Source organism: Oryctolagus cuniculus, chromosome 8, assembly GCF_964237555.1.
Source record: "Oryctolagus cuniculus chromosome 8, mOryCun1.1, whole genome shotgun sequence".
In the NCBI taxonomy this organism is placed as follows: Eukaryota; Metazoa; Chordata; class Mammalia; order Lagomorpha; family Leporidae; genus Oryctolagus; species Oryctolagus cuniculus.
In genome coordinates, this window is record NC_091439.1 from 133384685 (window position 1) to 133397519 (window position 12835).

Genomic DNA, 12835 nt, shown 5'->3' on the forward strand with positions numbered 1-12835 from the left:
TTTGTAGCATTTCTTTTACAGGTCTATTGATATAAATAAATCCAGAAACACAATGATCCAAAAGGAATACAAGTGTATTTCTGTCTGCTGAGAGTTCGAGGTGTCTGTTCCAAGTCAGCAGAGGGCTCTTCCTCACGCTGATGCTTGGTTTCCTTGCTTGCTTTGATAGCTACCACTCCGGCACAGAGACACAGGAAAAAAGCATAGAAGAAATTCTATGAAGGATCTGTGATTTACACTACAGGCAGGAAAATGATAATTGTTAGCTCTGCTCTGGGAATGTGGTCTTAAGCAACCTGTAATGGAAGGAATACTGGGAGATAGAAGGTCACTGGGAAAATGTGTATTCTGTTGTTACTTTGTTAATGCAGAAGAAGGGAAGAATTGATTTTAGGAAACCTACCAAATACTGGAATGATGTAATTATCGTATATCTCACCACTGTACTGAACTTGCAAAACCCACAGTGGTTTTCTTTTTTTGACTGAGGAGATGGGGATTTGTGTAATATATGGTCAGTAAGAGAACCTTGTTTTATTGCCTCTTTGTCAGTATTTTTCTACCGAGTGAACTAGTTTCACGTTCTCATTTACTAAGACCTGTAAGACAAGGTGAAATCAATAGCAAGAGCAAGCATCCTTGATGAGATTTCTTCAGTTTACATAGTTTCAGCAACTGGCCACCTAGAGTGGTAGTTGATACTGATTTCTTGAATGTTGTCTTTATCTTTTTAAGGTATTTCCTTTAATTCTTGTTTTATTTGGAACTTACATTAGAATAAGACTGATAAGGTTCCTCAATTATTTTTAAGCATTTGATTACAACATCTGAATGTCTCTTTCAATATATTGATCTAATGAATTATGTTGACAGATTTCCTGATAAAGAAATACTTGGAATACATCCTAGTTACTCTATTCCTTGGAGACGTTTGTGTAATACAGCAAGTATATAAGAAATATGAAACGGCTCAGTTCTGTGCCAATATTGCTAGGAGATATTTTGCATCTGCAGTCCTAGACAGGATAAGGTCATGACTTTCTTCCCTTTTTTTCTTCCTTCTTTATTCCTTTTTGGAAACAATCTCAACATGTTTGTGGTTTAATTTCAAAATGTATAATACTATGAATTAGGTAAATTTATGCTTTTATGAGAACAGTACAAGTAGAATTGGAGTTATATATTAATTTAAGAAAAGACACAGCTCAGTTGTAAAATCATTATGTCTTTATCCTTTTTGGGACACTTAGACATTTGTTCACTTTTTCAAACTCCCCTTGGCTAATTGTATTTCAATTTTTTCCATTTCTTCTTGAATTCATTCCAGGACTTTTAGTTTGCTAGAATATAATTTACTTCCTCTAATTTTTTCAATTTGTTATAATAGCATTCATGTAGAATTCTTTTATATTTTTGTGTATGTTTCTTTTCTCATATATTTTTACTTTTTCCTTAGTAAGTCTTATAGTAAGCTTAATTATTTTGTAATTCTTTTCAAAGTACTTAACTTTAAGAGTGAAATGTGCAGCTGAATTGACAATAGCTAAGATATAGAATCAACCCAGATGTCCATCAACTGATGGATCTTACATCTGCTGGCTTCCTCCCCAAATACCTACAACAGCCAGGGATGAGTCAGGCGAAAGCCAGGAGCTAGGAAACAAATCTGGTTCCTCTCCTGGGTGGCAGAAATTCAGATACGTGAGCATCAGCTGTGGCCTCCCCAGGTGAGCCTCAGCAGGAAGTTGAAAAGAAAGTGGAGTAACCAGGACTTGAACCAGGAATTCCAACATAGAATGTGGGTGTCCCAAGTTTTGAATTAATTGCTGTACCAAATACCCACCCCTATATTTTGTATTTTTAAACATTCATCACATTTTAAGGGAACTGTTGCTTGTCTTAGATATAACAAAAAAACATATGTTAAAATGTAAATATGATCATGATTTTCTCATTTGGTAATCAATTTTTCTTTGTGGATTATAAAAACCTGGTCATATTTACTAAGAACAAATTTTTAAATAATAATAATAACCACAAAGCAAACTAATAGTATCAGTTATCTTCATGTCAAGCCAAAATTCAGTAAGATCTTGAAAATATTGCAATACACTTATGAAACTGCAAGTTTCCCCCCTTCTCTTTGCATATGTGAGTGATGTGCTAAGATCCAGCATTACCACTTAATGGTCCCATACTTTTTATATAGCCTTGACAAGAACTCTTACTGTTTCCAACTTTTATTGACCTACAAGGTCACCATAATTTTGGTACCAGTAGGTTGTGTTAGATTCTGAGACAGCTTATATTTAATGTAAGGTAAAGTATTCAATTTAAACTGATTAAAATGAAGTATGACAACTGCACTGACTAATATACAAAGAACAAGTCCTTGCAATAGTAATGGAACAAGCCACCCAATTAATTAGTAGCAAATTGGACAGATTGCTTTGGAAGTTTTCCAAGACGGGAAGTGTTTCTGGTAGTTTGCTTCAAAAGCAAGATGAACCTACTTCTTTACTCCCTTTGAGTAGAGAACATCTTGATTTTTCACTGTTACATTGTACGTGCCAAAATCAAATCCACAGCAGAGGCTGAACTGAAAGATATAGACAACAAGACGTTTACGTGAAAACCATGACTCCAGTAGCCTGCAATGATAATTGTGATTGTTAATTATTTTAGTCATACGTATTTATGAGGTTTAGTGTGTTAATTCAACATTTGTGTACAGTGTGTAACGATCAACTCCAGTTAGTGTTTCCATCTCTGTAAACATTTTTTAAAATTTTTGATTAACAATCATTGTACATACGTATAAGGTGCAGTGTGATATTTCAATAAATGTATACTATACGTACTGATAAGATCAGGGTAATTACTGTCTCCCTGTCATCATCATCACTCTATGTTTGACACTTTTGTGCCCCTTTCTTCTCTTTATTAATAAAATGTATAATAGGGCATTGTGAACTATGGTCACCTCACTGTGCTGTGGAACACAAGAACTTATTCTTTCTACCTGACTGGGCTTTTGTACCCATTTTCCAACCTCCTTCTAACCTCTCCCCCAACCCTTCCCAACCTCTAAGAATCGCTGTCAACATTCAGACTGACTTTTCGGGGGAAACTCAGTGTGTCCTCTATCTGTGAATGATAATAGAAAAGTTACAACCTTGCAATTCATGAACTGCTGCTAGTTACAACTGACTTGGTTTTTGTAACAATCCCCAAGACCATCCCTGTGCCAGTCATAAGGAAACTCAAGTTCTGGCATGTCCGATGGTACACTCCTGCCAGAGCTGTCTGTGCGCCGCCACAGGGCTGTCTGCCCTTCAACCTCTCTGGCATCACCGTCTGCCCAACAACACTGCCTGCCACTCTGCCTCCTGTGTTCCTTTACCTGCTGTTATCGCCTGTTCTGTGTCCTGGCACAGAAACAGTAGAGAACTGAGCCATGGAGAAAATGCTGATCTTTGCCTACATTCATTTCTGTCCTTGTATTATAAGAAATAGGATCAATGGATTTCCTGTTAAATGATATTTCAGTAAACTAAATATTCAAGTGGTTGCTTCCACCCCATTCAACTGGAGAATTCCATGAGGAATATGTAAATTATCTACTTATTATATCCCTGTGTTGGGTATTCTCAATGATGAAGGCAATCAAACCCTCCTTATTCTGTCTCAAAACACCACCGAGTTCTGTTGAATTTGAAAACCTAAGTGATCTGATCCCAAATTAAGTGTCCTATTTTCCTTCTTGTTTCTTTTTGCATTGCTTTTCAACTCACTTTCCTAAGTAGTATTCTCAAATACCATGTAAATATAAAAAACATAACATGGCAGCCACTACAGCCAGTCTACCCCAAACCCTATGCATCTACACAGTAATGTGTCCAAATCCTAAATTTCTCAGAAAAGGGAAGATGGGTTGATTTTGCGTTCTAGTCACCAGCAGAGGAGTTGAGATGTCGGGAGAAAAGTGCCTCTCTCCATCCCAGCACATTACTGTGTATATTCACATGGTATTTGAGAATACTACTTAGGAAAGTGAGTTGAAAAGCAATGCAAAAAGAAACAAGAAGGAAAATAGGACACTTAATTTGGGATCAGATCACTTAGGTTTTCTGATCCCAAATTAAGTGTCCACAGTGCTGGCCCCAGTAGGAGGTGTGACTAATCCACTAATCGCATCGTGGGGACGCGTCACCGTCTGTAGTACACGCTCCACGCCGGCACCCGGGGTCACTGAGATAGATGTTGCGTCTAACGGAAGAATCGCTGTGCAGCCAAGATCCGCGAGCCTAAGCATGACCCGGGGCGCGGCTCTGTTTCTGCAGAATACAGCGGCCAGACCTGTCATCCCCGGGCTTCGCCAACCCTGTCAGGCAGCCGTCGTGGGCCGTGGCAGACCCCCGGGTTGTTCTAACCTGGTTCTCAAAGACCGCCTCTGTCAAGGAGCACGGCAGGTGTCTACTCCAGTTTAGTTTAAGGCTGAGTCCAGAAGGTAGAAGAAAAACACACAACAAGGATCCTTGCTGTGGCCAGGTGCTTCAGTGACATTCCCTCAGATTCTTCGGATTCTTGGTGACCAGGAGCCAGTCTCCCAATATGTGCTCTGCAGGAGAAGAGGTGTAATTCTTTCTGCATACAAAATGCATGGTACCCATGAATGCTGATTTTCCAGTGAGCCATGCACCTGCTGGTAACTGGCAGAGTGACACAGGCAAGCCCACACGTGGGCCGGTCAGGAAGCCCCAGGGCTGCCCATTGCTTAGATGCTGACTCTGTGGTTGCAGGAACAGAATGTGTGTGGGCTCCAAAGGAGAGGGCTTAACTCCTTAGGCTTCTCTGCTTTCAGACTGTGTGATACTTAGGGGAGGGAGGGAGGGAGGAAGGGAGGGAAACAAGGAGGGAGGGAGGGAGGCAGGGAGGCAGGGAGGGAAGGAGGCAGGGAGGCAGGGAGGGAGGGAAGAAGGGAGGGGAGAAAACTATTCAATAGCATTTTCCATGCTTATTCTCTGCTAACTTGGAAATTCTTGATGTGGTAAGAACTGATGGAATTAAGTTGCAGAACATTTTTAAATTTTAAATGCTTATGCTCACTGTTTAGAAGGCATCTTAAAGTTTATTTAAAAAGATGTAAAATAACCAGAAAATCAGGTAAATGCAGTTTAACACAAGTTAGATACGTGTATCTTGTACCTGGGATGGAATATTAACCGACGTAGATAATCAGAAGTTACTCCTGTTGCAAAAGCAAACAGAGAAATGGTGAGTTTTACTTGCATGGTCTCATTTTGTTTTCAGAGGAATTGCACAGCATTTTCTTTAGAATTAGTCATTTCCAAGGAATAAGTCTCAGCCTGATGAACACGCACGTTACTTTCAGAAGTGTACTTGATATGTGTTAGAGAAACACGGTTTGGTAAGAGAAAAGCCATTCTCCACAAGCAGTTAGCAGAGCTGTTAGGTGAACTTCCCAGAGAGCATTGACAAGTCTGCCCTCACTGGTAAAGAATGTTGCCATACTCTCTTTTAATCAGTGGTTCTCATTTTGTTTTCAGAATGACAAATCTCCAGGGCGGTCTGCTAGTCGATCAAGCAACATTTCAAAAGTAGGTGAAACATATTCACTTTCTTGTTTATTGATTTCTGTATTTCAAGATTTATGGAAATATTTTCAATATTTAACCCATAGCTGGTTAACCTGGTGAGCAGTTCACAAATGTAAATTGCTAATGGCTTAGAAGATTTCAAACTTTTTAGTGACAAAATGATTTTATACAGTGAACAAAGATAAGTTATCTCTCCTTCTTCAGTGCTGTGTGCACGACATACTGTGCTATTCTGAGGGTAATGCCAAATATGTTTCCTTGCACATGTCAAGCACATAGAACCTCCACATACCCAACATACGTCCTACATTCATGATACAATTCCCACGGATTCAATCTTTCAGGAGGCTGGGCTGAGTTCTGCTGTGACCTGACAGTTGTCACAGGGAAGGTGTTGGGAATTAATCTAAGACATTGGTTTGGTCATATTTAGGCTTTAGAGTCAGTAAATGAAAAAAAAAAAAAAAAAAAAAAAAAACACTCTTGGACTACAAAGCTCTAAGCAAGATACCAGAATATTGAGGATATTATAGCTTAGGAAAAATAAGCTTGACTTTTGTTTTGCCTAGAAAACAAAATTTAAGAGCTATTCTCCGAAATTAGGCGCTATGTAAAATGAAAAGTAATTTGGAGCCATTTGTCAAAATGGAAAATTATGACGTTCAAAAATGTAATTAGGACCAAGACAGAGTCATCCTGAGTGGAAGTTCCCTGACAGGCCCCTCACTCCCCAGAACCCCTGCGCATTCCTGGACTTTGTTTTAGTAAGTTTGTGTAATTTCCTCACCAAGCATCCCCAAAAAGCTAATCTACTGCAGGCATTACAGAAACTGGATCCGCCTCCAACTGAAAGAGCTCTTTTGTTTTTAATGTGTTTTGGTTTGAAAACCAAAAGCTTTTGTTCTTCATTGAAGAACAGCAGGAGCCCGAGCGGCAGCATTTTCTTCCCGGATTTCCCAAGCCCGGTTTCTGCAGGACTGTGGCAAGTGGCCGGGAGAGCTGTGTGCACACTCTGGGGTGGGTACAGGAGCAGACGCCTGAGCGTTGGGGGCACTAATACATCTAACACACACAGTTTGCCTGCCTGTCCACTCCTCCCTCGCAAGGCCACGTGGCTGTCTTGCAACCCCTCCACATACAAACATACTTGAAAAGATTGGAACAAAAGCAGCCAATGCAAGGGCTTGTAAGACACGCAGAGATGTGAGAGTTGTAGATGAGAGATGTCGGGAGTCGCACCTCAGTACTTGGTACTGAGCATTTCCAGTGATGACATTCAGAGATTAAGAGTGCATACTTTGACACCTAATGATTGTACTTATTGGTGTGATGTTCAGTACATATATGCATGGTGTGACGATCAAACCAGAACCGGACCCAAAATCTTCCAGGGGTGTCAGTATATATCCAAGATTCGATGTATAGTAAATATATCCAAGATTCGATGTCTAGTGAATAGCCCTGTTCTTACTAAGTCTGGACTCTGATGAGCGAGGCTCTGAGGTTAAGTCACCGCTTTGTCACTTCCTGCTGATGTGACCCTGAGACATGCACTCAGATTCCCTGGGACAAAGCAGTCTCTACTGTGACGTGGAGAGGAGGATCATGAGTCATTTCTCCCGACTGTGTAAATTAGGACAACGCCTTTCAAACATCTGTCATTCTACTCCCAAAACAGAGGGCCTCCCGGGTAGCCACGGAACACCCTCATTTTTCTAAACTTGAATGATAACGTTGAATAACTTACAGACTGGAAACTTGGCAGTAGTACTGACAGCCAACTCTGCCTCACCAAATACTGTTCTGTGATCTAGCGGCGGAATCACCTCTGCATTTCTAAATTGCTACTTGAGTTTGACATAGCGCATCTTGTTTATAGCTTTTAGCCTTTTCATTGAGTCTTTTTAAAATGAAAAAATCTGAAGTGTAGTTTCTCTTCTGTAAGTTTTTCTTCCAGGTTCTGATATGTATTAATGGTCTCCCTATGTGGGAGACAGCTAATTATAAAAATATGCTCTTATTCGGAGACAAATGAGAAGCTCTCTTCTTAAACTTAATTGCACCACAGCAGAAACTCAGCTACAGACGCTGGTAGGGAGAAGCCAATTCCGTGAACACAAGTAGTTCATCTGGGCCAACGTGGTTTGCCTTTGTGTTCAGGTGACAGTCACAAGTGCTGAGCCCTCACTACTTTTTCATGAATCGCTAAGCAATGAACTATTTATGAAGCCCACATCACCTAGCAAGTGTGAAATGGCAAATTCTAGAAATGATGGAGTTCTTTGACTTTTAAAGTATTAGAGAAGGAAACATTAAAAGTGGAACGCAGATTTTTCTCTTTAATTTTGTCAAAACAATTTTTTATGTCAAAATAGACTGAATTTTCCAGGGTGTTAGAACAATAATCGAGAGCATGAATACTAGATCACCTTCTTAGAAAAGTTAGTTAACTTTCTTTACCGTATCTGGGAAAGGAGACAATGTAAAAAGATCTAGCTTTAAGAGTATTGCTTATAACACTGTTTTTTTATTTTGTGGGATTCTTAGCATTAGTACCTCAGTGACAGCATCCAGTAAGTGCTCAATCTCATCATAAACAAGTGGGTTTGAGACTTAGTCTATTATATGTACATTTTTTAACAGAATAAATAAATTGCAGGTGCAGGTGTTGTGGCACCCCTTGGGATACCTGCTTCCTATATTGGAGTGAAAGTTCAAGTCTGAGCTCTTCCACTTCTGATCCAGCTTCCTGATAACATGCCTAGCAGAGGCAGTGGAAGGTGGCCCAGGATAGACTTCCTGGCTCCTAACTTGGGCCTGGTTCAGCTCCAGCTGTTGTGGGTATTTAGGGAGTGATCAGTGGATAGAAGATCTCTCTATCCTTCTCTTTCTCTCTCTCTCCCTTTCAAATAAATATATAAATAAATCATCAAAATATAATAAATGGCAGAATAGACAGCAAGCACGGAGCACTGCGTCTTAGACAGGGGGGTGGAATTGTCCTCGTGTCGTTAAGTCTGCTGCGTGACTACTTCCTGCAGATGTTTTAAAGAGCATCTCCTATCCGTAACTTAGTTCTAGCTGAAATGATGAGGTAATGAAAAAAAACTCCTACCCTGACCTCAGCAAGTTTCCTCTGGAAGAGTTTAGATGAGACCTATACTCATCTAAATATAAATTAAGGAGAGTTGTATAACTGTATGTGCAGGAAAGAGTTGACGTAACAGCTCTGACACTCCCTCCATGGAGAGGGCTGCTGGCAAGGTTGGCCCCTGGCTGGTAGCAGCGCCTGACCTGCAAACATGACTGTTTCTAAGCACTTGTTTTCCTCTGAAGTCTGGAATTTTGGTTTCTGATAGGCGATGGGCACCTACATAATCAGCCCCTTGTAAATACTTTGGGCAATGAGATTTCCTGATGGACAAGGTTTCACACATCTTGTCACAACTCATGGCTGCATGAATTAAACACATCCTGTGTGATTCACTAGGGGTAAACTTATGGATGCTTACTCCTGGTTTCCTCTGGACTTTTCCCAATATGCCCCTCCCTATTGCTGATTTTGCTTTGTGTCTTTTCAATGTAATAAAGCCCAGCTATTCGCTGGTGCTGTGGCATAGCAGGCTAAGCCTCTACCTGGGGCGTCAGCATCCCATATGGGTGCTGGTTCAGGTCCCAGCTGCTCCTCTTCCAATGCAGCTCTCTGCTATGGCCTGGGAAAGCAGTAGAGGATGGCCCAAGTGCTTGGGTCCCTGCTCCGATGTGGGAGAAGACCTGGAGGAAGCTCCTGGCTCCTGGCTTTGGATCCACCCAACTCCAGCCATTGTGGCCATTTGAGGAGTAACCTAGTGGATGGAAGATCTTTCTCTCTATCTATCCCTTTCTCTTTATCTATAAATCTACCTCTCAAATAAGTAGATGAAAATCTTGAGAAAATAAAATGAAAAAAAATAAATCATAGTTATGTTTTATTCTCATTCATAAATTCTTCTAGGAAAAAAAAAAAACACTGAACCTAGACATGTCAATGGGACCCTGGACACATTACCCTTAAGAGGAAAGGGAACAGAGCGATCATTTCCATTTAATTATTTAATTGGGACAGGAAACATCAGATATTTCTTTTTTTTTTTTTTTGAAAAGATTTTATTTGTTTATTTAAGAGGTAGAGTTACAGAAACAAAGAGAGGGAGACACAGATACAAAGGTTTTCCCTTTGCTGGTTCACTCCCCAAATGGCCACAATGGCCAGTGGTAGGCTGATCCAAAGCCAGGAGCCAGGAGCTTCTTCCGGGTCTCCCACATGGGTGCAGGGGCCCAAGCCCTTGGGCTATCCCCCACTACTTTCCCATGCCATAGCAGAGAGCTGGACTGGAAGAGGAGCAGCCGGGACTAGAACTGGAGCCCATATGGGATGTGGGTGCTTCAGGCGGAAGCTTAGCCCACTATGCCACAGCACCAGCCCCAAAAGATTTCTTAGAAGAATGGGTGAGAGTTGATCAACCGTCAGGAAAGTATTTTGCAGGTTAACAAGCAGGGAAGCTATAAAACATAGAAGACAAGTGGAAGGCACCTAAAATAATTTTGAGGCGACCTCTGGAATGGAATCTTGAATACTAGAATACCTCGTCTTTAGTCATACAGTTTTACCTGGATTGAACACAGAGAAGTGGGGAGAGAACTCGTCAGTGTTCCTGAGACTGTTCATGAGTATGGGTGAAACTGAGCATCCGTACTTTTGCCATTCATCATTGCACATTACAAACATGATCTCACTGTTGTGAATATGAAAATTCCACACATGGGATAAATAATGTTGAATTACTATGGAGCATCAAAAACTATATCATTAGTTTTTACTTCTGTATCTAAGTTCCATATATTATTTTATTTTTTTATAATGGCTTCCCCCCCCCATAACTTTCCTCCCACCCGCAACCCTCCCATCTCCCGCTCCCTCTCCCCTTCCATTCACATCAAGATTCATTTTCAATTCTCTTTATATTCAGAAGATCAATTTAGTATATATTAAGTAAAGATTTCAACAGTATGCACCACACAGAAACACAAAGTGTAAAATATTGTTTCAGTACTAGTTATAGCATTACTTCACATTGGACAACACATTTAGGACAGAGATCCTACATGAGGAGTAAGTGCACAGTGACTACTGTTGTTGACTTAACAATTTGACACTCTTGTTTGTGATGTCAGTAATCACCCTAGGCTCTTTCATGAGTTGCCGAGGCTATGGAGGCCTTTTGAGTTTGCTGACTTTGATCTTATTTCGACAAGGCCATAGTCAAAGTAGAAGTTCTCTCCTCCCTTCAGAGAAAGGTACCTCCTTCTTTGATGACCTGTTCTTTCCACTGGGATCTCACTCACAGAGATCTTTCATTTAGGTTTTTTGTTTTTGTTTTTGTTTTTGTTTTTTTCCAGAGTGTCTTGTCTTTCCATGCCTAAAATACTCTCATGGGCTCTTCAGCCAGATCCAAATGCCTTAAGGGCTGATTCTGAGGCCAGAGTACTGTTTAGGACATCTGCCATTCTATGAGTCTGCTGTGTATCTCGCTTCCCATGATGGATGGTTCTCTCCCTTTTTGATTCTATCAGTTAGTATTAGCAGACACTAGTCTTGTTTGTGTGATCCCTTTGACTCTTAGACCTATCAGTGTGATCAATTGTGAACTGAAATTGATCACTTGGACTAGTGAGATGGCATTGGTACATGCCACCTTGCTGGGATTGAATTGGAATCCCCTGGCACGTTTCTAACTCTTATTATTGTTTAACAGCAATTATACTCTGAGTTTTTGGATGATTCTATTTTGTATATTACTTTATGTTTCACTTTGTTTTAGGCAATATAAAAGAGACCTGTGACCAATTTTTCTTTCTCTCCCACTTATCTTACTCTCCTAAGTTTTGTGTGTCTTGGGTATGTTAAAGATGATCCACAAGCTACAGAAAAACTATAAAGCTTTAAGATAATGTATGTGAAATTGTCAGAATATCTTAAGTGTAGCCAAAGCAGCATTCATTTATTCAACGCTTTGTTGTTATTTTTTTTTTTGAAAACTGCTTTTGATATTGCTTCTTATTGCTGCTTTTCAACACACATTCGGCTCACGAATAGGTTCTTCAACAGAAAAAAGAATTAGCCAAATTTGGCCTTTTCTTTTCTTTTCTGTAGGGTGAAGGGCCATTACTTTCAACTAGCAATGGTATATTTTGTATTTCACAAGAAAAACTTTTCAAATGCAGTCAAAAGGGAGTAAAGCCTTGTGTTCCTATTCAAGTCAACAGAATTTTCTTTTAAATAAAAATGCTTTGCCTTTTGGTCTGTGTGGGAAATAGCTCACAAATTATTTATGAAAAGATACTCACGTCCACCACCTTAACAAATGTTTCACTTCACTTCTATAATTTCCTATTATATTCTCTAGATTTCATTTACTTGACTAAGGTTTATCTAAATTGTTCAGTTTGTCTCTACTGAGAAATGGATAATTTTAAGGCAAAGATGGTAATATAATTCATAAAATATTATTCCTAAAGCTTTGTCTAATCTGTGTACCCTGGCTCACTCTTTAATAAATGAAGATACATGGTATATCAATACAATTTATTCAACAAATGTTCTTTGAAGATATACTGTTTACAAGACATTATAAGGAGCACAGCTTTTTAAGGGGTGTTTTCCTTTAGGCAAATACATACTTCAGTTTTACTTTTGTAAATTTACTTCTGTAAATTTTCACCTCTCCCTAGTTTGCCAGGTTTGCATTTAAGATTCCAAAGCGTTCTCCAGCAAGGTCAAGGTGAAAGTGTTCCCCACATGCAAAATATACTGGGGATTTTTCAGTTGAACTTGAGCCAAGCATTTGCATCTCTGAACAGGTGTTTAATGCTCTGATTTATTGAGAGATCCATCTTGGTTTGTTTATGCAGGGGACCTATAAATCAGTCAGACCCTCAGAGTACGTACCTTTAGAGGGTGCCTTTGATAGGTTGATGAAGTAAAGTAGGAGGTATAATTAGGAAATAACTGGAAACGAGTTGGACTAATTTGAGTACTTCCACAGAGCCTGAAAAAAAAGTTGCCCTTAGATCAAGTCTGAGTAAATGTGTATAAATTTAGTTGCATTAGTAAAGGTGACGGAGTCCAATTAAGAAAGTCTAAGATCTTATTTCCTAAGGCTTTTATTTTATGT

At 39.8% G+C, this 12835-nt stretch overlaps 1 protein-coding gene across 11 annotated transcripts in view; it reads left to right on the forward strand.

The window, feature by feature from the left end:
- MARCHF1 (membrane associated ring-CH-type finger 1) overlaps positions 1 to 12835 on the forward strand; it is a 1003118-nt gene that overhangs the window by 821253 nt on the left and 169030 nt on the right. For all 11 annotated transcript variants that reach the window (XM_070047277.1, XM_051831701.2, XM_051831697.2 and 8 more), the window contains one exon: positions 5571 to 5621. In XM_070047277.1, coding sequence (XP_069903378.1) covers positions 5571 to 5621 — 51 coding nt within the window. The remainder of the gene's footprint in view (positions 1 to 5570; positions 5622 to 12835) is intronic.